Source organism: Vanacampus margaritifer, chromosome 13 (genome assembly GCF_051991255.1).
Source record: "Vanacampus margaritifer isolate UIUO_Vmar chromosome 13, RoL_Vmar_1.0, whole genome shotgun sequence".
NCBI classification, from domain to species: Eukaryota; Metazoa; Chordata; class Actinopteri; order Syngnathiformes; family Syngnathidae; genus Vanacampus; species Vanacampus margaritifer.
Window position 1 is genome coordinate 15,487,111 of NC_135444.1, and position 26,270 is coordinate 15,513,380.

At 39.6% G+C, this 26,270-nt stretch overlaps 1 protein-coding gene across 2 annotated transcripts; it reads right to left on the reverse strand.

Annotated features, from left to right (window-relative positions):
* Positions 1-84: 84 nt before the first annotated feature.
* ddr2a (discoidin domain receptor tyrosine kinase 2a) lies at positions 85-26,081 on the reverse strand. Of its 2 annotated transcripts, none has more exons than XM_077584371.1 (17): positions 25,978-26,081; positions 19,123-19,239; positions 10,965-11,067; positions 9,432-9,663; positions 9,128-9,275; positions 8,930-9,032; positions 7,698-7,881; positions 6,499-6,739; positions 5,968-6,033; positions 5,675-5,811; positions 4,572-4,734; positions 4,266-4,471; positions 4,049-4,176; positions 3,710-3,907; positions 2,806-3,040; positions 2,371-2,520; positions 85-1,056 (listed from the first exon to the last, which is right to left on the reverse strand). In XM_077584371.1, the coding sequence occupies exons 2-17, from the start codon at positions 19,202-19,204 to the stop codon at positions 925-927; spliced, it is 2,508 nt and encodes an 835-aa protein (XP_077440497.1). In that variant the 5' UTR covers positions 19,205-19,239; positions 25,978-26,081; the 3' UTR covers positions 85-924. The 2 variants fall into 2 exon arrangements, with proteins under 2 accessions (XP_077440497.1, XP_077440496.1); XM_077584370.1 differs by lacking the exon at positions 25,978-26,081 and adding an exon at positions 24,483-24,616.
* Positions 26,082-26,270: the final 189 nt, after the last annotated feature.

Consider the following 26,270-nt stretch of genomic DNA (forward strand, 5'->3'; position numbering starts at 1 on the left):
TAGGATCACGAAAGCATGATCTAGCCAGGGGGAAAGACCGCCCAATTCCTGGGCGACATGAATAAAGCAACAGTTTGTCCGGGATAGCATTCTTCGATTTATTTAATAAATCAATGTACAACGTTTGTTAACACGTACAGTATATAAACATTTTCACTTACAATGCTGTACAAAAACGCTTTTATGTTTGATTCATGGAAATATATCTACCCCCACTTAACCCTGTTTAAAATCCTATCATTTAACACATGCGTGACCCTTTTCGGCACCCGTAGGACAGTTTTGAAACACGTTACCACGACAACGTGTACACATTTATCCAACAGCGCTACTTCCTTCGCACATCTTGTATGATCCACCCATTCACCCACTTGCTTGGATCACTCATCCAATAAAGTACCCCGAATATGAAAGAAAAGAGCATATTAATACACAAATATATCAAGCATACAGAAACAGTCAAATATCAACATATATAAATACTAGTTGAAACATAAAAACAGTCATTCACACAGCAAAAAAAGACATTACAGAGTTGACGTTTCTTTCTTATTCATTCGACGAGACTGAGATGAAACACTTGAAATTGGCTGCACTTTCCCCCCTCTACATTCAAGCAGTCTTCTGAACAATGGCACACAAAAATAAGTCTTTGGTCACCTTAAAATGTGACATTTCAACTTCATATTTAAACAAGAAAAGTGCAGAATGTCACTTGCTACAGTTATACTGGAGTAGCACAACCATACATTGTATTGTGTTTTGTTGTAAGAATATGTGGACGAGTGTCTCTGGTCGGTCCGTAGCGTGTACGTCCGCCGCACAGTATTCTCCAAACGCTAACACAGGTGACACGCACAAGTAGCTTAAGCCTGGATCGTGTCGGACACACGGTCTTCATCTGGCTGAAACGTCGCAGTGGCTCTATGGCTGGATTTCCAGGAGGGTTCGGTGTATTTCCTGGAAGGATGGCCTTTCCTTGGTGTTCCTCCTCCAACAGCCCAGCATGACCTTGTAAAGCGAGTCCGGGCACAGCACAGGCTGTGGCAGGTATATCTGCCAGAAAATGAGAAATTGGGGGACATATTAATTGTGGAAAAATGACTTATTATTGTTTGTGTACAAATAATTGGGTCTGTGGAGTGAGTGTATGCCCACCCATCAAGTGTTGATTAAACAATAAAGTAAATCTTTACTTATCTGTTTATTTCTTAAAATACTTGTTAGTGAGCCGTTCTGTCCTTCCACCCTGATGTGACGTAACAGAGAAGCTAATTAAAATAATTCCCCCCCATACCAAGTTTCTTAGTTGACTTTGCCACTTGGCTTGGCAAAGAGCCAGGAAATCTGAGCTGCAGATTCAGCAGAGATTAGCATTAGCTAGCAGTGCTAGCATCTGATAACCGGTATATACGTTGACCCCCCTCGTCAATTCAAGGTTCACTAATCACAGAGTTACCTATTGGAGGTTGTTGTGCTTTTTCTGTGACAACCTTGAAAATGCCACAAGATGGCGTCAAAACCATGGCTAATAGGAAAGTAGTAATTGGTGTCAAGGAAGTATGTGGTGTGCCACACTGCTGTAGATGCTTTAAGTGTGTGGCTGGTTAGGATATGGTTAAATTGGCCAGTGGTTATATTAAATCAAAATAAAATAAAATAAAACATATAAATAAATAATTATAACTAACTAAATAAAAATAAGAAATAATAGCATAAATAATTAAATAAATAATTAAATTCAATTAAAATGTAATTAAATTATTGACAATAGCCAGGCAAGGTAAGCAGACCTGCATTAGTTTTGCTAGATGTACAGATTAACGTTGAGTTTTTTCTGACATGCTCCTTCGAAGAGCCAGCTTTTTATTACAATCAGGTCTAAAAGAAAAATACCTCTTCCTCCTCCTCTCATAAGTAAATATGTTATATAAGAGAAGAAAACAGATTACAAAAACAGAATTCTCAGTTGCACCTGTGTTCATTCTTTTTAGACAAAATATACTTTCAGGGCACTTCTCGTACTTTTTCCCATAACAAATTCTCACAAAACAAACAAACCAAACAATGTGTACCAGCTTAGTTTAAGGTCAAATTATACTGAGTTCAACACTATTTTACCTACTTCACATCTATAAAACATTTCAACATGGTTAATATATGAAATAAAGAATTAAAAATGTTAATAATGTATAACACTATATAATAAGTAAAATTTGTCAGCTTGGTGACAAAATGCTGCCTCCATATATTATAATGCGCCATTCAAAGGCCAAAATGACACTTTTATTTGATGAGGACTCAATTTAAAGAGAGGCGGATTATATGGTTAAATTCGCCAATGGTAGCTTTGCATAAATATCCACGCACCTGTCTTTTCTGATCTCTGAAGAACTCTCCCGTGTTTTCAATGACTTGCTCGTCCGTGAGCTGCGAGTAGGGCTGCTCCTTGCAGAAGTTCAATATCTCCCACAGGGTGACCGCAAAGGCCCACACGTCGCTTGCCGTGGTGAACTTACCCTGCGTGAGCAAAGACATGTTTTTATACCTCACAAATGTCTTTTGGTTTTTCATTTGCCTCCTTTGCGGGTTTTCGTGTGTGTAAAAATCTCTCCAATGTAAGGAGTCCCTAAAATAAAATAAAAATTGAGCAACACTGCATATAAACTACAGTACTACAACTCACCACTAGGGGGGCAATATTGCTCTTTATATTTTAACAACATTGATTGTTAAAAAAAAAAAAAAAGCATCATTCTCTCTTTAAGATGTTATAGTTTGGGATGTAATTCACTTGCTCCTCACCAGCAGGATGCTCTCCCAGGACATCCAGCGGATGGGCAGCACCGCTCGGCCTTGGATGCGGTAGTAGTCGCCACTGTACAGGTTCCTGCTCATGCCGAAGTCGGCTATCTTGATGGTGAAGTTCTTACCCACCAAGCAATTGCGCGTGGCCAGGTCTCGGTGCACAAAGTTGAGCGAGGAGAGGTACTTCATGCCCGACGCTATCTGGGCGGCCATATAGCACAGGTTGCCGAAACTGGAGAGGAGAAGTTGGGAAGAGGTTGGGGAAAAAAATAGATCAAGTCACTCATGATGGATGCCAAGTTATCAAAACGGATTGTATACAATTTTTTATTTAGAATAAATCCATACGTGGACGTGCTAATTAGCCTTTTTTGTTGTTGTTAAAAGTTCGATTTTGTTATGCGGGTAGTTTATTTTGACAACTAATTCCACTGTCGGCCACTAGATGGCGGCACATTATTATGTTTGACACTAAATTTGAAAGAAGAACAGCAAAAACAGGAAGTATTTCAAGACCAGCCTTGTTTTTGCTGAAGATTGAACGTGAAATCTTCCTTAATCCTGCTTTTTATATTGACAGAAAGCGACGGCTGTAGATTCATTTTATAATGTACATTTTTGGCCTGATTGTATATCGAAAGATGCGAAGTTTGTTAGTTTGGAAAAAAACGGAATTTGTTGGTAACTCTGGAGCCTGCCATATTTTTGCCTTATCAATTTTTCTTGCTCTCTCTAAAATACAGTATTTTCAATTGTGTCTGTATTATTTTAAGTGTGTTTATAGACCTTTAAAAAAGTGCCATAAATTGTATAAACACATATTTAAAATTAAATTAAAGCCCCTCTCTTTTTTTTTAACACAAGTAAGCCTTTTTTTTTTTTTTTTGCTAACTGCATTTACCTGACTGTGGACGCGTTGCTGAGTAGCGCCAGCTGCCCCTCCGGCTCATGGCGGGACAAAAACTGGTTAAGGTCCCCGTTCTCCATGTACTCCGTGATCATGCAGAGGGGGTCGCTGTAGATGCACACGGCCAGCAGCCGAACGATGTTAGGGTCCTTCAGGCGAGACATGATCTTGATCTCTTTTAGGAAGTCGTTCCTAGGGAAGATGCAGGAACACTCGCTGGTCATATTATTAGGTACGCCTGCATAAGCTCATGAATTTTTCTCCTTTCAGGGGTGATTTTGGTTCAGGGTCCTAATAACTTTTGTGTTAAGGCTATGGCCTGCTACTCCATACCTTGCATTTTTGCTCGCATCTGACCGCAGCATCTTCACCGCCACTAAAACGGTCGCCTCGTCTGGCACGTCAAATAAAAACTCTTTATTCATGAACTCCTGCATTCCCTCTGCCTCGCATAGGTGCACCTAAAAAAAAAGGAAAGAACAACAAGAGGTGTTAAATTTTTGATAACTTTACTGGTTATTTAGTTCACAGTCTTCCGACAAGTGGCGACCTCTCCGAACTGGCCCTCTCCCAGCTTCTCTTTGAACGTGAGCAGCTTTCGTGGGAACTCCTCAACCGCCACGTCTTTCCCGGACAGCATGTCCATGGCGAGCGCCGGGATGGCGTACGTGTTGCCGCCGGTCACACCCTGCAGGGTGACGATGTCCGCCTCAGCGTAGTGAGGGGCGCCGTCCTGGGTTGCCGTGCTGCTGGAAGCTGGAGAACAGCGACAATGCATGGTTAACATACAGCCGTTATAAAAAGTCTACACACCCCTGCGCAAATGCTAGATTTGGCCGCCCATACATCAACGTACCGGGTTCCTCGGAGTTCTGTGCGAACTCGGGGAGCTTGCATATAAGCCGGGAGGGCTCCTGGTAGTCCGGGCCCAGCGGGAAGATGCGCTCGTAAGTGGAGCTGGACTCTTGTTCGCTGGTGGCAGTGCTCGACTGGTTGTGACTGTAGGCGAAGGTCTCGCTCTGTGTTGACAAAGTGACTCAGTGTTGGATAGTACAGTGGTTCTCTTGATTTTTACATCAAGTACCATTGAAAAAAAAATCCTTAGCTCTCCAAGTACTACTGGAACTTGTCTAAAAAAAAATAGGGTGTCAGACGATTAAAGTTTTTAATCTTATTTAATCGCATGACTTCAATAGTTAACTCACAATTAATCGCAAATTTTATATCTGTTCTAAATGTATAATAAAAGATTTTTTCCCAAGTTTTCATACTCTTGTTCACATAAAAGTAGAAAAAAATAATAAACTAATAGAAATGTGGCTGCATCTTTTAGTCATTGATACAGTAATTTCATAATATTGAGCTGAAATTAAAAAGTAAAAAAACGAGTGTGATATTCATTTTTCTGCCACTAGACGGCATCATTACATTTGTAAGATGTTGGTGAAAGGCTGACAGCTCAGTGCATTTTTATTTTCATATTAAGAGCTATCTAATCTTTAACATGAAGTCTCTTGTAAAATTCTGCACATTTTAAAAATGTTAAAACTTGACCCCAGTCTCCACAAATATATGCATTATTATTAAACTTATTACTGCTAAATTTTGACGTGGACGTGTCTGGAATTTTCCCAGTACAGGCTTTCCAAGTAAAAGGCGTTCATTAATTGCGTGTTAAAAAAAAAATGTGGCGTTAAACGGACTTTAAATGAACTCAAAATGAACAAACTAATTTTGACAGACCTACTAAAAACATTACTGTACTTTTATATCATAATATTACAACTTTTTTCAGAATTTATAACGCCTTTAGGGTTACACATGGCAGCTATGTTTAATTCTCAATAGGATTATGAGGAGGGTCTTAAAAATATATATATATACACAGTACATTACATGACTAATAGGGAACAAATGAATTCTAATCACAATGAATTCTGCTATTTGAATTACATTTACCTTCTGCAACATCTTCTGCCACACCTGCCTCCACAGGATGATGACGATGATGGCCACCAGGATGAAAATAATGGCCACCAGACAGCCAATCAGAATGCGTGTAGTGCTGTCATCCACTTTATGTGTGGGGTCGTCCTCTGGGGAGGGGAACGGGAAGGTGTTTGAAGTACAATAGCAGGAAATCTTGGGAAATTAAACCGTTTGGTTGTTTTGAATTGCGTGAAATGCATGATAAAGGCAAACACGAGGTTAAAAAAAAAAAAGACTAACAGAAAAATGTGACTTTCACTAACCTGGCTGGATGATGGGCGGAAGTCCTGTCTTGGGAGGAGTTAGTGTTGTGTTATACATGGCTGTATCTGAAAAAATAATTTACGTTTAAGTTTATTTAAAGAGACCGTTTGGGTACTGCTGTTTTGCTTAGCAACAGAGTTGAAGTTATCTCAGCAGTGGTTTATTCAGTAGAGATGGGAAAATGAAGCCTCATGAAGCACTTTTACTATTTTTTTTACTCCTCTAGATGGTGCTCTTGGTTCAAATATAAAGGCTAGTGCAATGAAAATGTATTACATTTCCACTGCCTTTTTAAACCAATAGTGCCATCTAGAGGAGTCAAAAAATATCACAAGTGCTTCACGGGGCTTCATTTTCCCATCACTAGTTTATTGAATGCTCATGTGTGTGTATGTTCATATGTTATACTTAGGCCTATTGCCATTTGTTTTGAAACAAGCAGAAGTGTCTATATGAGGGAGTTGTTCATTTTTGGACTAAACCGAGGGCCATTGATTGTGCAAATACGGTATGATACAGATATATTGTACCTGACTGGAAGGTGATTTCGCTGAACAACAGCCAGACGTCTGCAAAGTAGAATTGGCACTTGATGGCGCTGGCCATGTGATTGGCCAGCGGGACGGGGACGAAGCGTGCGCTGGGGTCTTCGTCGTCCACGGCCGGGCTGAAGGTGAGCGGCGTGGCCTCCCAGTCCAAATCGGAGCGGAAGTGGCAAATCACGTGCTGGAAGGCCTTGACGTTATTTGTGAACATGTTGTTGCAGTGGACCTGAAAATTGGAAGACGCAATATTACAATATCCTGTGACTATCTTTCAGTCAATTAAAAATTTTAAATCAAATAATTTCACAATTAAATTGATTGCACACATATTTTTTCTCTCCAGTTTTTCATACTATTGTTCATTAACATTAAAGTGGACATAACCTGTATGTCTATCTCATACCACATTGTTGTATCTTTTAGTTCATTGATACAGTAATTTTATAATAATTTATAAAGGTATTTAAAGTTCAAAAGATAAAATAAGATAAGATTCAAAAGAGTGTAAAACATTGAGCCATACATTTGTGTTGATGCAATTTTCTGCCACTAGGTGGAAATAGCATTTCATTTTGGAAGTTAGTGACAGTAACCGTACATTTTTAGACAGGCCAAAGCTTAGCTCTGCCTAATAGAAGCTCCTCCTCCTTGGCACCAAGACGCCACAAGATGGCGCCGAATGACTTTTTTTTTTTTCACGCCAAGACGCCACAAGATGTGATCTGTTGTTCAGATCTGTTGTGTTGAATTGAGTTTAAAATCTAGTGTTTAATTATTTTGAGTTACTGGGTGTTGATTTGGGTGTTATTTGAATACTCAAAGTGAAGAAAAAGCTCTACGGGTGGTGTTATTTCGGCGAGTCAAACACATTGATTAAAGGTTGAGTTACTTTATACATCCGGGCTCTTTTCTTTCTTTTCTCATTTACCGTGAGTCGTGCGGGAAAGAATTTTGCGGCAACAAACATTTACTATCTCGTTACGTACTTATTAGTGTATTGCCCCCCAAGTGCTAGGTACTAGGTTCGAGTCCCACTGTCTCCATTTGGGTTGGAAAATACAAACATGTCAAGAAGTAACACTAAAACTGTGATAAATTAACACAAAAAGGAATGAAAATAACACTTTGTGGTTGATGAATGATTTTTTGACTTTTTAAGGAGCAAAAACTCAGTGATGTCTCACCATCATTGTGGTGAAGTTTCGTATGCGGTCGAACTCAAACATGATTTCCACGTATCCGCCGGGGAAGCTCTGATTGCTCCAGCCCACATAGTCGTAGCCGGGCCACACGTTGTACACATGACTGTCTGTGAAATCGTCCAGTCCGCACACGCCGTCCGTCAGCTGGCCCAAGCCCTCCGTCATGCTGGGAGGAGACAGGACACAGGAAATGGGGTAAGCACGGAGGTAGCTGGAAAAATGAACCCGCTGTATAATAAAGCTAAATGTAGTGTAGTGTATTATCATTAGGATGTGCTTCATACAATTTGTTTGTTTGTAATTGACTGTGTTGTGTTTTGTTTTACTATTGTTGGATGAAAAATTCTTACTATTTGCGTGTTCATGCCGTTGATTAACAAAACATACAATGACATCTGTGAAAAGAGACATTTCCTTAAGGATTTATTACACAAATTTGTGGACAGACGAGATTGGAGTTTTCCGGCTCCATCTCCTTTCTCATTTGTGTCGTTTTTCACTCCGCCCGTCGGTAATATCCTTTGTCCTAGAGAAGTCCCTCCCAGAATCACATGATATCTCAATACAGTTGACGAACTGCCCCACCCCCCCTTATAGTCCCAAGATGGAACACAGGTAATCAGATAAGAGTTGACGTTGTTTACAGAAGAGACAGAGAGAGAGACTCTGAGGCGCCGTCTTATAAACAAAGGGTCTAATTAACACATTCGCTTTCCCCCACCATATACTCTGTAGGAGAGAACAAAGAGAACCAACCCCCTCACATCATTTGAATTCTCACACAAAATTATACTGAGCAAATCAAAGCAATTTTGTCCAATTCTAAATAGTTATAACTAAATCAAAACAGTTATAATTAAATTGAAACAGAATATTTACTTCACTATTCAGAGTGATTGCTATCACCACTAGGTGGCGGCATTGGACAAGCAAATGCAACTCAGTTCAACTATGTGAAACTTGACCCATCGGAGTGTCATGGAGGATATTATTCATTCACAATGCCATAATCCAAACACTAATAATGTCATTCCTTTGCGGGCTGACTCAGTCGTTCCCATGAGGAGGGTTTGCCACCTGGACCCTCTCGCCGGTGTCTCTTTGCTATCACCATAGCGACCGGGTGACAACAACAATAACAAAGGGACCATGAGGAAAAGTTTCAGGCTGTGGCAGATGAGAACACACACACACACACACACATACACACTGACCTGTAAATGACGGCTCCATCGTAGACAGAGTCATTGAGGTAGACAGTGTGCTCAGGTAAATTCATCTGCTGGCCCACCGGAGCGTTGTATGACACCAAACCATCTGTCAATCATAGAAGATCATCAACATCCTGCTGGACAATTCATTAGGAACTCCTATTGTCTATTATGCTGTCAGAAAATGTTGTTTCTTTGTACCCAGCCATTCGCAGCCGTACAGCTCCACCCTCATGCAGACGTTCATGGAGTGGTCGGTGACGGGCATGAAGCGCACGAATCGAGCGATGACGGGGGGTTCCAAGTCCTTCAGCATGATGTCGTAGGCGTTCCGGTTGCCTTCGATCACCTGCGGAACGAGAAACACACACCCGTCATTCCTGTCGCGCTTTAAATCAGGAGAAGAGTAGGCTAACTCCATTTTTGTCATTTTTGATTATGGCGGAGTAAAAATCTGATAACTGAACTTTTGTAATAGAAATGGCAAAAATAACGAGCGACTCACCTGCTTGCCCTGCCGGTTTCTCCACGAGATCCAGCGACTGCCATCGCGGCTGTACTTGATCTTGTACATCTGTGCGAACTCGTTCCCGATGCCGCCGGCGTGGCGACCCTGGGTGCCCACCAAGGTGATGAAGTGGAGCGAGCGCAAGTCAATCTGCAGGAACTCCTTCAGGTGGTCCGGCTCCACCGTAATCTCCGGACACCAGGCGCCGTCGCCCTCTTCGAAGTCCAACCTATAGGAGATGGTTAGTGTTAGATTTAGGTTCATGTTAGACCTAACAGCTCAAAAATAGTACAAAAAGGATGGAGTAGATACAAGCATTTGCATTATCAAAAAAAAAAAAAAATGTTTATTAAAATGTGTAGTCATAGATAAAAAAAATTAAACTAAAACATGATAAAATATATTTTACCAATAAAATATTTTTTCTTATTTTACAAAAAATTTTTTTTTTAAATCTCATTTATCTGGAACATCTGTCTGTAATAAATACAATATTTTTTTCAAACTCTTTATAGCCTATAAAAACACCACAGGTGTACATTTTGAGAGACTTAAAATGCAACCAGATGGGAATGAGATTACACATTACATCATTATCCTGATTGTAAATTAAGGCAATACACACACACACACACACACACAACATACGCATGCACCATTTTAATGGTGCGGCTGTGAGTGGTACCGATATGCCCGTTAGTGGTTTCCTGTAAATAAACAGGCACCTTGCTGTATAGACCACTCAAACACCAAACCCTTATCAGGGTAAAACAAACTATGAAGTGAGTGTGTGTGAGTAAGAGACATCTTTTCCCATTGAAATGAATGAAAATATCATTAATCAATTCCAGGCTCTCCCAAAAAAAAAAAAAAAAATTATTTTTCAAATGATAACACTCTATGGCCTAATATAATACGCTATATAAACATTCATTAATGACATAATTAAAATAATAGAATGTATAGAATAAAATCGTTTTTACCACACTTTTTGGTACAATCCAATGGACATTGTGTTGCTCCTTCAAGCAAGCCTTGGCCACATGAGGGCAGTATAATATAGATAAAGAAGTTTTACAACTGATGATAAAGAACATGTGGTGTTGCGCACATTACTTAAAGGGGAATTCACATCAATTATTTATTTATTAATTTTTTTTAAATAATTCCATGGCATATGAATACGAAAAATCCACCTGTTTTCATCCATCTCAGGGGCGGCAAAATCCTTGTATTGCCACTTGCTGATGACATCACAGTGCCTAAGGCTCATCTTGCCTATGTCACATGACCACTCCCTGGGAACAGGTGAGCCGTGGTTGGTCAGTACCTGAGCACTTGGGCACTGTGATGTCATTTACAGTCGACAGCAAGTTGCAAGATGGCGGCCACCCCCTGAGATGGATAAAAATGGGTGGATTTTGCTGCAAATTCATAGTCCACAAATTCCATATTAATCAAAATACTGTGTTATGCAGGAGAAGGGGGTGTGCTCCACATCTGTAGTTGTGTATGTGTGAGACACCCTACCTGCCATATCGAGCAGCGGTGGATTCGGACCACTGGCTGGAGGCGGAGATGTCCTCATCTTGAATCTGTCCTCCCGACATTCCCAAGGGGTATCGACACACACCTAAATTACACACACACATACACAAAACATGTTTCACTAAATACAGCCACACAAACTTGATGACTAGTATAAAAATTGCCCTTCACCGACCATGCTGTTTGCTCAGGCCATATAATCACTCAATGTTTACTCAGCAGGGGGTTGGGGAATAACCAGATATGAATGTGGTTTTAAACTAGAATTTCCCTAGTGGAAAATATTCTAAGAGACTTCCCTGTTGCTGCAAGGTGGCAGCCTTGCCAGGCAAGGCCAAAGGTCATGGATTTGATTCCAAAGACATTGAGTAATAGGTGGCATGCAGAGTCCAAAGGAGAGGCCAATAAAATCCACTACATGGACTAATATCTTGGCATTTCACCCGCAGCCAACTGCTGCATATAAAAGCATGACTTCATTGTGATAAGGTGCTCATTTTTAGACCACAAAATACCAAACAAAACGAAATAATAAGCCAGATTCACCCTGTGTGTATATGTGAGCGTGCCAGTCCAAACAGGCATGGTACGATGGCGTGTGCAGAGCTGCATGAGGTCAAGCTGGCTGCTCGGAGCCCATTACGCCCCCACATTGCGGTCAGGTAGAAGCAATATGCCATTCGTTTCCTGCACGCCACCTCATCTACTCTTGTGTGGTCTCTTCTCCTCTTGCACTTAGCCTCGCAAGAGGGGATTAAAGGTCTTGCTTGGAATCATAATTGAAAAAGTAAATCTAGATAGAAATCTAGCTAGTTAGCTAGCTAGGTAGATAGATAGCAATCTAGCTAGGTAGATAAAATAGCTAGCAATCTAGCTACCTACCAAGCAATTTAGCTAGCTAGCAAGATAGATAGCTACCAATATAGATTGAAATCTAGATAGTGTTAGATATTATTAACATTTAAATTCTTTATTTTCATATATTAACCATTGTTATACATTATTAACATTTTAATTCTTTATATTAACCATGTCGAAATGTTTTGTAGATGTGAGGTAGTGTTGAACTCAGTATAATTTGACCTTAAGCTGGAACATATTGTTTGGTCTAAAAAAATTCCTTCTCAGTGTTCTGTGCGAAAACACACATTTAGTCCTTGAGAACAGAATCTGTCTCGAACACACACACCCCTGACCCTGACTCTGTTTGCGCCATCGCTCACGGAAAAGTACCCAGAGAGTATGTTTTGTCTACAAATGAAAGAGAGGCGGTCTGTTTAACTATAAGAAGCCATTTTACACGCGGAAGAGACACATTCGGCACTCTGAAATTCCACCTGTTACGTGATGATTGGAGTCTGTCACGATGTCCAGAGATCTCTGTTAGATTAAATCCTTTTTGCAAAGGTATTTTTTCTTACATTAAATCTGTCTTGATATTTTTGGAACACGCAAAGAGGACAAATAAATTTATTCCTCTTCAAATGGTGACCCCGACGTGATTTGAACACGCAACTAGGTAGATAGATAGCAATCGAGCTAGGTAGATAAAATAGCTAGCAATCTAGCTAACTACCTAGCAATTTAGCTAGCTAGTGTTAGAAGACTATCTTTGTCTTCCGCATGTTCGTTGTTGTTCGGGTAGAGAGAATGTTGATTTTCTGAATACAGACTGGAGATTGGTGAACAGGTCCTTCGAAGGATTTATTTTACAGAATATTCTGGACAAAAGCAAGTTTACAGACAAATGGCTGCAGTCCTCTCGCAAGTGTGTCGTTACAGCGGACTCACAGCATTTTTATACTATCTTGAAGGCAGTACCCCATAAAACCACCAAGCCCCCAACCCCCCCCCCCCCCCTTTGCCCCCAGCGACCAGCCCTCAGCTAAGACAGACATCATCTTATCTACTTTTCTACAGTTTACTCTGACTTTTCTTCCTCTTGGAGACAACCTATTTGTCCTTCCTACTTCTTTGTCCAATAACTGTCTTTTCTTCACACATGCTTGTTCCACCTCTTTCATCAATGACACCATTGTCAACCGCCGTTTGTTTGGTGTCATTGATGAAAGAGGTGGAACAAACACCTATGGACAATGTAGAATCATTAATGACCCTGGATGATTCCGGAATGTGAAAGAAAGCCAACGTGCCAGGGAAAAACATCCCAAAATCCACACAGGAAACTCGAGGCTGAGACTCGAACACCAAAAATGAAGCAGTCGCACTAACCACTAGTCCTCCATTGTCCGGACAAAAGTGAATAACAAAATGATTTTCTAGCACACTGTGTAAAATAGCTCAAGTCACCGTAGGACTGATCATTTTCTGGCTCAAGAACTTTTCGCTTGGTGCTCATTGACCGACTCCACCTGACAGGATGTGACCACCAGGTAACCTCATTTGCAATGAAAGAGTCTGTGTGCACGCGCGCATGTGCCAAAATGACAACCAGTGGGTCACGACCGGCTCCGAAACGTCAGGCGGAAGTTGCGGGGCGACCGAGAGTGCAAGCTTGGAACCTGGTCTCCTTTGAGAAAACGCCAGTAACAGCAGAACTCAAAGTCTCCTCTGTCCCCCTTTTCTTACTGCGCTGATCTCATCCAAATATTTTCTCAACGCGGAAAGCCGAGAAGATTTTCGTAGCCTTCACTGATGAGGCGATAGACGCGCACCCCGATATGCACGTAAAGAAAGCGAACCACTTCCAGATGTGACAGACTTTACCATATTCCCTAACGTTTTCATCTTGGCCTCAGGAATCTTTCGCCTGCGCCCCCCCCCCCCCCCCCCTCCCACCCGCCTTTGCCCAAGACGTCTCTGGTTAGAAGCAGGCCACATCAAGTCAAACCATTGGAATCTTCTAATATTCTCATCCTATTAGTGGTCTGCAGGCTAAATAATCACAATTCACTGAAGGGCGTGGTGGTCAAAAAGACGAAAACAACCAAATCGCAAATTGATGGAAAATATGGTGATGAGCAGGACCAGATGTTGGCCTTCAAGAAGAAGCACACTAGAGCAATGGTTCTCAAACTGCAAGACAAAACTCGGGGGTCCCCAAAATTCAGTAAAAATCCATAGTTCAGGGTAAAATCCCTGCTTTTGCGATGATTAATGGGCACTATTTGGCAATCAACGTCAACTAGCTAGCTTACTTGTATTGTGTTTTGTTCCTTTGTATTAAACAGGTAGGTTGAAATGTTGGAGTAAAAAAAGATCATTCCCTAATTATGCTTAATTTGCATTAGGGTTACTGTATCCTTGGAAAAATGTCTCCCCTGTTGGCTAAGCGACTCAAAACGTTTTTGGAATCTCTGGATGTGAGGAAATTTGGAATAGACCATCTGTGACTACAGTTGGAATCAATCTATAGACTTGAACTTTGAATTTCAACTTCAAAAACCTCAAAGACATCAAATGTAACTTGGACTTAAGTTCAAAGACTTGAAAAGCGCTCCAAAATACGAACACTTGAGACATAGCATTGGAAACCTCAAGACTCTTTTTGTCCCTCTTCCAGATTTGAGACTACACTTGCACCTGGGACTAGACTTGGAACTGACCCTAAAACCTTTGATTGTAAACTTAATCTTGAATTTAAAAAAAAACAATTTAAGACTAGGCTTGGTCTTGCCTTTGAAAGACTGAGACTAGAGTTGATTTTGTCCCTAGAAGATTTGAGACTAGACTCGATCTGGCCGCAAAAAGACTTCAGGCTTGATTTGGTCTTGCTCTCAGAAGACTTAGACTAGACTTGGCATTGCTCATAGAATAGACTTTTGGTCTTGCCTCTTAAAAAACAGAGATCTTGATATTTGAGAGGAGGTTCAGTATCACTTTTTGAGAGACTGAGACAAGACTCGGTCTTGCCCAAATAGGATTAGAGATGAGATTGTGTTTTGGCGTTAAAAGATTTAAGAATAGACTTTTGGTCTTGCCTCTTTAAAAAACTGAGATCATACTTGGTACTATTTGAGATGAGGTTTAGTATCACTTTTGAAAGACTCAGACTAAACTTAGTCCCTTTAAAAAGACTGACACTAGTCTTGGTGGTCTGGTTCGTCAAAAATTCAAGGATATATTGTGTGTGTGCCTGGAAGATTTGAAATCAGACCTGTTTGGTACTGCCCCTAAAAGGCCTGACTTAGTTTTACCTTTGAAACAAAGACTAAGACTTGCTTGGTCTTGTGCCTCAGAGATTTGAGGATAGACTTGGTCTATCTCTTGACATTATACTTGCCGCCTAATATTTAAGAACGAGACTTATGCCCTTGACTAGAAACTAGACGACTACATTTAGTCCCGCCCCTAGACAGGATTTGGTTTTGCCCCGCAAAGATTCAAGGTTAAACTTGGCCTTGACTGAGATGAGATGGCCAGGTCTGTATGAGGGTCGTTTGGCACATCCAAGATGGAAAGTGAGACGTTTGAGAACGTTAACGGATGTCAAGACGGCCCGTCCAAATGTTGGTTTTTGCCGTGTTTATTTATCTACCCGAGCCACTCAGAGGTGACCCCTGAGGTGAGCAGCGCGGCTAGTCATTTACACGGACTACGCGCATATCGACCTCCCACCCTATACACACACGCTACCCATCAGGTTTCACATTCAGGCCGCAGCGTCTAAAAATATCTGGTGGAAAAACACCAGCTTTGTGTTACCGAGCCCGAAACCTCCTTCTCCTCATCGGTTGGTTTTCTGAAAGGTAGACTTGTTCACTGACTTTACTGGCCAACTTTGAGCGCCAAATAAATATAGAATAGAAATATACACACAATATGGACTAACCATTGCATACTGATGCATAATAGAATATTTAAGATGATACTATGAATAGGCAAAACAATGTTGTCTTTGGCGTCGGAGCTGATTCTTGATGAATTGTGTCACTGTGAAGCAAATGAGGCTAAATGGAGGCCACTACTTCACATTCAGGACGGAAGCCATCTTAACTGGCAAAATGGAATTTGGTAGGCGTGTCTATCATAAACAGACCCGCAAAAAAACGGAACCCATGCCTGAAAGACATTGGAAGTTGGTCATGTTAAAATCATTTTGACCTTTTGCAGTTTCCACTTCAAAAATTAACTCCTCGAGATACTATTGGAATAGATCAACTCATGATTGACCCATTCACTGCCATAAATTCATAAAAATAAAGATTATTAAAAAATTTCACTCACGATTAATCACAAATTTCATATCTGTTTTAAATGTGCAATAAAAAAATTCTAGATATTCATACTCTTGTTAACAAAAGTGAAAACAAATTATAAACTAATAGAAATATTAAAAATGAATTTTTGATGTTTATAGCCATGTCAAAAATTAACTCCTCGAGATACTATCGGAATAGATCAGCTCATGATTGACCCATTCACTGCCATAAATTCATTTAAAAAAAAAAAGATTATTAAAAAATTTCACTAGTTAACTCACGATTAATCACAAATTTCATATCTGTTTTAAATGTGCAATAAAAAAAATTCTAGGTTTTCATACTCTTGTTAAAAAAAGTGAAAACAAATTATAAACTAATAGAATTTTTTTTAATTATTTTTTGACGTTTATAGCCGTCAATGGCAGTGAATGACTTAAAAAACAAAAATTCAGACCCTGACGCCAGTTTCTGTTAACAGCATGAAATTTAGTAGGCGTGTATTTCAGAAGTATACTTTTTTTTTTTTTAAGAAATTTAAGAAAAAATAATAATTCTGGGTTGACTCCACTTTTAACTCCACAATTATTATATTCAACACCTGAAGTTCCCTTTAGTCACATTAAGTTTGTTAGGCATGAGAAGACCCACAAAGAAGTGTCAAAAAGCCACGACCAAAAGGAAACAGGAAGTCTGTCATTTTAGTTTGAAGGAGACATTTTAGGATCATTTTTAGCCGTCAAAATAAAAAATATATATATATATATTTTGTCCGTTTGTGACCAAATTTGAACCACATATACAAATAGACCTCAAATTCTGATATATATATATATATATATATATATATATATATTTTTTTTTAAGTTTTAGTCATTAAGTGAAGGCATAGCAGAAAAGTTTGATGACTTTCCATATACAGTAATAAGAAACTTTAAGAACTTATCTCCACTAAAACGTCTCTCATTTCACGCCTGAAAAAATCTGTCAGTTTGCTTTGAAGTGGCCATTTTAGGGAGGTTTGATGAAACTTTAATTACTCAGCTCCATAAGACTTAACCAGATTTTGTGCGATAAAGTTCTCTCCCTGAAACTGCCTCCTACTGGTATAAATGTAGAAATGCAAGAACTCTACTGGACTCTCCGGATCGAGTCCTCAGTCGGCCAACCCTGCCTTTTTAGATACAAAACACACACACTTCTTATTCTTCAAAAGCGAAATAGCGCTCGCCCACTCACGACTCGGATGGAAAAGACAGGAATTGTATAAACGCCATTGCTGGGGAATTTTAAACACAGGAAAGTTGGCTTTGCTCGCCATCTCGGCTCGATTAAATTCAGTCGTGACTATTTCCCTGCTGTGGAAAAAATAACTCTTCTAGGTGGAAGTATCCTGCTTCCATACATTAGGGCAGGTTGAGAGCCGGCTTGCAACGATACACCCGCACTGGTGACAAACCCTCAGGCTTGGAAACACGTTTTTATTTTTTTTTTCAGGAATTGTGAACTTGTTGAACTTTGACCACAATCTGATGCACAAACAGTCCTTTCCACACGCACACACACACACAGAAAGAAAATTTGAATGGACTTTCCTGCTGTCAGAATGTCTGGTATGCATTAGCCACAGACTCCAATAGGATAACTGGATCCACAGCGAGTGTGTTTTAGGCAGATATTTGCATGTGGGTCTGTATACACACACACGTGCACACACAGACAGAAAAAACAGCAAAGTGAGGTCAAATGACGTCAAACTGAAAGTTAAAGGCCGACTATCTGTTTACACAGAACTGGATTGCCGCTCGCACATCTCACACACACCTACCGACTGTTTGCAAAGCATCTCTGAATAACACATTCGATTGGCCGACTGGTGTCACATGGGAGCATGTTTTTTTTTTTAAAGCAGGTGCAGCCAAACTTTTTCTTCCAAGTGCCGCATACAGAAAACTGAAGATATTCTTTGACTTTGATTGGTTGTTACCTGAGACCTGAGCAACATTGACGTCATATTAAGGTGACAGCAAGTGGCAAAATGGCCGCCCCCTGAGACGGATAAAAACGGCTGGATTTCCACTAACACAATATTAAACAGAATAACATATTTGGACTAGTGGGGCTGTATATAATATATTATTGTCAAAAAATGGGGTGGGGGGGGGGGTTGACTTCATATTCAAATTAGTTTTATCGTGAGGATCATACCGCCATTTTTTTGTGAATAACACTTATTTTGCCAAATAAATAAATAAAACACTGTGGGCCCAAGTGAAATATAATTTTTTTGTACATGCAAAAAAAAATGGTCAGCAAATGGCCCCCGAGCCATACTTTGGACACCACTGATCTAGCGTATCGAGCTGAATTTGTAAATTTGATCACTTCTAAGAAGACGACCATTCCAGTTTACTTATAACAGACGTATGACGCAAAAATTGTATTTGTAAAAATCTTGTGTTGTCGTCATCAAAGCTGGACTTTCATAACAGGCCAAAAAGTGGAAGAAGCGGAGTTGTGAGTTCACGGTGACCTTTTCCGACACGGTTCTAATGAATTGCTAAGTATTTTTCGGAATATGTTCAAAAATGAAAACAAAACAGGTTTTTACTGGCTGGTGCTACATTTCTAGAGTTTCATCCATGACCCAAAACCTTCCCTTTGGTTCCTCTTTGTCTCTGCCCATCAAACGGCACAACGAATAGCTTCAAATATTGGTTTTATTTCAGTGACATCACAAAAACCACCCGAGCAGCAGAGAGCGATGGGGCGAGGCAGCATCAAAGAAGCCAAAAGAAAGAGAAAGAGAGCGAGTGGACCACATGGTTCCCGCTAAGCACAACTTACCCAAGTCTTGGGAGTTCTGCCCCAAAAGCCAAAACTAACAAAAAAATCCTCCTTTTCAGTATTCACAAAGTCAAGCGTGGGTTTGAGAAGCGAGAAGATGACAAGCTTGTGATGCTAACGCAAGAACGTACCTGGGTTGACTTGCGAGATGACGGGTGCGAGAGAGGGCACGAGGAGCAGCAGCCACAAGCGGACGTCGCGCGGGTTCTTCATCACAAACACGTCTTTGGATTGGAATGGATCCTGACCTGGACACGCATATAAAAATCATAAGTCAGAAGTCAGTCGTTTTTTTTTTTTTTAAATGAAGATAAAATTGAATAAATAAGAAACAATAACTAAAATCACACCTATGTAAATATTCTCTGACTCTCATTTTGAATTTGATTCCTGCAACATTTTTCAAAAAAATAATAATAATAACTGGGGGAGGGGCAGCAAAAGTTGAGGAATCTTAAAAAAAGGTTCAGTTGGTCACAAACAAGGATGGGGCGGGGCTAACCAGTTTGTCAATAACTCTATGAGCAAATAGTCCAACAGCCTAAAAACAACATAAAACATAGAATTGAAAGAAATTTATGGATTTCATCATCTATAAATGACCCCCTAATACTATCAAAAGATTCAGAGAATCTGAAAAAATGTTTTTGCATGTAAGCAGCAAGAGCGAAAACAAACATTGAATCCCTGACGGAAAACTACTGTCAGTCAACACAGTTAGCAGCGACATCTACAAATGCAAGTTAAAAACATAGTAGCCAAAAAGCATTCTGTGGTCTGACGAGTCCACAGGGACATCCCTGCTTATTTCAGCAAGACAACGCCAACCCATATTTTGTAGTTAAAAAGTGGAAGTACAAAAAAGAAAGAAAAAAGTACTAGCTTGGCCCGCCTGCAGTCCAGACCTGTCTCCACATTGAAAATATGTGGCACATTATGAAGCGCAAAATATGAGAACGGAAATCTCAGGTCTGTTGAGCAACTGTTTATTTGTACATTATTTTAAGACATGATGGTGTTTTTCAGAGGTGACCTACATACCCACTGAAGACCAGGTCCAAAACTCAAACTCACACTAAAAAAAAATCTACCTACGGACAGCAAAGAAGTATTTGTACTTGGTTACTTCCCTGCACTGATTAATATCACATGTCAAATAAGCCACGTTAAATGGATGTCGTGCGGCCGGTGTTGACGAAGACATTAAGGACCGACTGAGCAGCCTCTGTCCCTTCAGCCCAACCGCTCGCCTGGCTAAGGTTCCCGGGCGGCCGCTAAGGTTACGGCCGCTTCCTAATCCTTTCCAGGCTAAGCTCGCCGCCTCTCGCCTTCGCCTCTGAGCTAATGAAAGTCAAACAGCTGACGGCTTGTGTGTATCTAGAAAAACGTACACTTTTTCTGTAAAAAGGCCTCTGTGTGCTTTGGCGTCTCAACCGGGAGAATTGGCCTTAAGTTCGACTTGGACGTGACTTGTTTTGCTTTCTGCGAATGGGGGGTGGGGGGGGGGGGTCATGCATGTTTCCGATAGGAAATCATGTCAAGTGAATTGATCCAGATGGGCACTGTCAGAAAAGTGCACTTTAGCGGTTTTGTCATAAAAGTGTAGAAAAGAACTTAACTGCTATATAAGTGTGTGTGTGTGGGGGGGGGGGGGGGTGTCTGTGAGCAGTAGCTTGGTGGAGTGCAAAATAATTTGCAATAAATTATTGTGTCATCTCATTCAGAAAAGTCCATACTGTAATAAATGACAATTGTTTTTTTGTTTGTTTAAAAAAAGAAAAAAAAGAAAATGGAAACAATCCTTTATCCACATTTCAGTTGTTTATACTTACGGTTGTATAGGTTATAGGTCACATTTGAAATGATTCATCTTGGGCTTATTTTTAAATTGTATTTATATATTGTTCTTACTTTTTTTATCAGGAAAAAAATGCCATTTGAACAGGGGGGGGTGTAGACTTTTTATACTCACTGTCCATATCGAAACTGGCAGTCAATAAAACAAACATACTAACTGACATCTCTGGATGAAAACGTTTTTTTTTTTGATGTCACTCATTAAACTATATATTATTTCCCAGTTTAACTTTGATTATAATATTACGACTTTGTCTTGGAAAAAATGAAACAACTTTATTTTACAAGATTACACATTTTCATTGCATTTTCGTAATTTTAATCAATTATTGACTCTTTATTTAAAACTATCTGTCATTGTTTTGTTTTTGTTTTTTTAATGTAGCAAAAAGTGGTATCTGTTCTTGGTATCAGTACCCGTGAATACTCGAGCATCGAACATCCCTAATTACAACATTTTATTTTGAAAAACACAAGCAAATTATCATCTCTCTCTCTCTCTCTAAAAACCCATTTATCATAAAGTTACAACTTTTTTCCCCTCAAAAATATGCAACTTCTGAATTGACATGGTAGTCTTTGTAAAAAAAAATCCGCCCCAAAAGTTTGAAAACACTAGATGTAACTAAATTCAACTAAAATAAATTAAACCTACTCAACACTTGAATTAACTTGGCAGACATGTATGTAGAGGGAACATCTGCTTTATGAGATCCAAAAAAAAAGAAAGATTTAAGATAAAGGAAAAACACAAAACACACTTCTGATGCTCACTGAGGTGAACTTGGACTACAAATTCAGTTTGGAAAACATCCAACGTTTGTGGTGTTCTACTTTGGACGGTTCCGCTGTGCAGCATTTCAACCTTCCGAGTTGTTTTCACTACAAAGGTCCCATTTTTGAACAGGACTCAGGTTCCAGCTCTCAAAGCACAAACGAACAAGAATTGGAAAGGACTTGGGCTTCGTTTTGAGGTCCAGCTGCACCAAAGCATGAGGAGTGGATTTATATTCTCATGACTAGTGGGAGGTGGAGCCAAGTTCAAACACCACGGGCCAGAACGAACCAGTTCATCATTCTTCTTTCACACGCTCAGCAATAACAATAACAATTTATTACATATTACATAACGAGCAGGGAGGTTTAGGGCCGTGTAGAAAAGGAAGATTAAAAGACAAATAAGTCAGTCATTTATTTGTTTGGTAAATGTACGTCAGAGAATTCGGGCCAGTAAAGAGAGATATGTTTTTTGGGCAGGATTCTCACTTTAATCTCAGAATTCTGACTTTAATCTCAGAATTCTACCTTTCCAGTCAGAATTCTGGAATTAAAGTCAAAATTCTCACTTAAAAGTCAGAATTCTGAGTTTAAAGTCAGAATTGTCACTTTATTCGCAGAATTCTACCTTTCAAGTCAGAATTCTGGAATTAAAGTCAGAATTCTCACTTTAAAGTCAGAATTTTGAGAAAAAAGGCAGAATTCTGACTTTAAATTCAGAATTCTCACTTAAAAGTCAGAATTTTGACTTTATGCTCAGAATGCTCCCTTTAAAGTCAGAATTCTGAAAATAAAGTGAGAATTCTCACTTTAAAGTCAGAATAATAATAGCCCTAAAAAAGTCAGAATTCTGACTTTATTCTCAGAATGCTCCCTTTAAAGTCAGAATTCTGAGAATAAAGTGAGAATTCTCACTTTAAAGTCAGAATAATAATAGCCCTAAAAAAGTCAGAATTCTGACTTTATTCTCAAAATTCTCTCTTTAAAGTCAGAATTCTGAGAATAAAGTCAGAATCCTGCCAAACTTTTTGTTCCTCTCTTCTTTGGCTGCTTTTTAAGGGTGTTTTTGGTATTATATAGGGGGCATATTACAATAACAATAAATAATTTGTTAGGCTGTTTATCCACATTAGTGCAAGCTACAAAGCCAAATTTATTACATTAAAATTGCATCAGAATAAAATAACAATTAACTAGGATTTCTTCTTTCGAGCAGAAAAAAAAAAAAAAAAAAAGAAGAGTTCCATATAAACAAACATCAAGCAGCCAGTACAGGAAGTGGAAGAGGACAGATTCGCCCCGCCGGGCACAAACTAGCGGATGAGAGGGATGAATCAGCTGCAAAGCGACACACGATGACTTTCCGATAAACTGACCGCACAACATTACATAAGTCACTGCAGCTTGACGTGACTCAACACTACGAAGCAGCGCACATGGGAGAGCATCCAAAAAGCAAACGTTTACATTTTGGATGTTTTTCCAGGCGTCTTTGTCTTTGATTTATTTTATTTTTATCCACAAAAAAAAAAGATGCAACAATTACCATAGAAACAGGAATGTAACATATGCTAAGAAGAGTTTCACAACTGACTCTAAAGAATATATGCCTGTGAGTAATGTTATTTTGTATTTCGACATGCATTTACTGTTTGTTTTGAAATACTTGTAGCTAAGGCTACGGTCAATAGCATGTAACTGAAAGCATTGTAGCTAACAACTAGCGTGGAAATAACCAGAGAAGTTAGCCAAAAAGTACAGTTTCACTTGTCATTATTATATATCTTGAACAGTTGAGTAGTTTTACTGTATTTTAGTTTTATTTCAATTCTGTCATACAGTGGTGGTCTTTACACATAAATAAAGGATTCAGTTCATTCAACAATATTTCGAAAATTTCGTTTGAAATGAGAAAAACTTAGGGAGTCAACCGGCATCACAGAACGGATTTTGTTCAACTTTGGAGGTTGTGCTGTTTTACATAATTGTTCCTAACCCGACCAAATCATTTACCAGACACACTGAAATTGCGCAACACTGCATGAATGCGCAACGTGTTTTGTCACACAAGCAGACGCCTGACGTCTAAAAATGTTGGCTACGATTTTGGACACAATCTCCTGGCTTCCGTAGCGGCGACAGCACCACTGTGAGATGGGAAAAATACAAGGCGGGGGCCAAAAAAGTAAATAAAAGCTACACGGATCCATCCTCAACACACACAAGCAATGAAATTAATATGAATTCCATGTACAAAAGAAAATTGACTATGAAGATCAAAGTGTAAACAGCATGTAGCGTAACGGCTAACGACGAGCATGAAAATTATCATACCAACTCCCTCCCTCTACATTCCTTTCAAACAAACTGTCTTCAAAAGTTGAGAAGTTTTACGTTATGTTTATTCACGACACTGTGGTTAACTTCTGTTGACATGTTTTATTCTTTTGTGCTTCCTTCCTCCGTCACATGACCAAACTCAGAAAACAGGTGAGCCATGATTGGTCGTTACACAAGCCCTGAGCAACTGTGATGTTATTTTCAGTTGACAGCAAGTGGCAAAATGGCTGCCCCCTAGGATGGATAAAAACAGGTGGATTTCATGACTTAATTCTTATTTCCTAAATGCAGTAAGTGTTTAGACTAGTGAAGGTGTATAGAACATATTGTCAAGAATATTTTTGGGTTGACTTCCCCTGCTTTTTTCCTTCCTCCTTTCTGTCACTTTCCCCCCCAATAATTCCTCCTCTTTCTTTCTCACTGCCAATATTTAGTATCATTTCATTCCTTCCTCTTTTTTCCATCCATTTATTCTCCGATTCTTCCTCCATACCTTATTTCCAAAATGCTTGATTACCTGTGCAAGCAAAGAGCAATCCTTCCTGTAAAATAAAGTCCAAAGTGTACGTTTTGTCAGGTAGCGCTATGTGCCCTTTGGTGTCATGGCGGCGGTCGTAGTGTCCGTCAGTGTTGCGTGAGTGTCACGTTGGTGTCACATGCAGGTGTTTGCACGTTGTGTGTGCCTGATAGATGACCACACGTTGACCTCTTTTTCATCCCACAGTCAAACAACCGCAACGTTATAAAAGTGTATCGTAGTTGTTTTTACTGAGTGGCCATGAACACATTAGTCAGGCAATTTTTTAAGTAGAAGTTACCTGCTAAAGCTTTAGAAATTGAATCCACGTGTTCATGACTCAAGTTAAATGCATCCCAAACTCTCACTTTAACCTATAAACAAATTTAACGACTATGTCTAAATGTAATGTAAAACTAATTTAAATAAATTTTGAGCGTTTAAGGGTCCACTCTGTTTTTGTTTTGTAATTATTAAATTGTATGGCGCACAGCCGTGGTGTAGTTTTATGCCAATACTACAAGTCCCAGAATGCACTGCAAAATCTGGCGAGTTGACATGTTGTTCCCCTCTTTTCTCCTATTAAGCCAGCACTCTTTGGCGCTTAGATATATCATTTGAAATATATCTAAAATAAATTGTAGTTTTACGACGAAAACCAGCGGTTCAAGACATACTTATCTGTCTTCAAAATCGTTTTGCTAGTCGGCTAAAAGCCATTAGTTCGCTACTTCCGGACTACGGCGGCTTTTGAGGGTCCACAATGTGCAACGAAATGCAACACTGCAACTTTACATACGGCAAAAGTAGTCGCGTAGGTGCGCAACTTTTATTACTCTTTGGCACTTGTGTAGCTCATTTTAATACTTTGTTTTAATATGAATATGTATTTCAACGACGTACTACAATAATTAGGCGTTTGAGGATGAAGCAAAATCAAGAAAATCAGAACGCGTTTGATAACAGCTGAATTTGAACTGATGAATAATCAATAACGGAAAAATAATCCTCATGTTTCAATAAAAATGCACCTTAGTTATGTACAGATAAATCACATTATTATTATTATTATTATTATTATTATTAACTAACGATGTAATCAACCTAACATATTAGGTTGACTTAAGTCAAACATGTTTTTGTTTTATAAAAATTCCTAATTGGGGATGGGATGTTTCAGAGCACCCCTTAAGTTTACATCCAAGACTCACCCCTGTGCATGACATGGTGAAGGATGTGAAAACATTAGCAGTATTACAGTAAAATAGTATTTTCACACCCAATTGAGTTTTATTGTTTGAATTTCGTCTGATGCATGGTGATCGACGACGTTCACTTCAGTAGAAAAAGGATTCTTTCTGAGTTGGTTTCTGCATTCAATTATTCCAAAAGCAGCAAATTGAACCCCAAAAGCTACCAAGACTTTGATCAGCTCCATTCTTCATAGCCAGGAATTTAAACACCTAAAAAAAAGTCAGAGAAAAGTTTGACTTACTTTTATCTTTTCAGACCATTTGTCCAAAGAAGAATATTCCAGTGAGGTGGTCGGGCTTGCTTGAACGTCTCGCTGGCTCACTTCAGCGGCGCCTTTGCTCGGGCTGATGTAAGACAACCCCGCACACATAGGAGGAGGGATAAGAGGGGGGGAAATAGAGGGAGAAAGAGAGGCAGAAAGAAGGGAAAAAAATCCCTCACATTCTGTGGATTCTTGGGAGCCAGCCAAAGTCCCAGAATTCCACATGCCTCACATAAGGTTTCAATTTAAGCCCGATCCAAAAGGCTCCATCA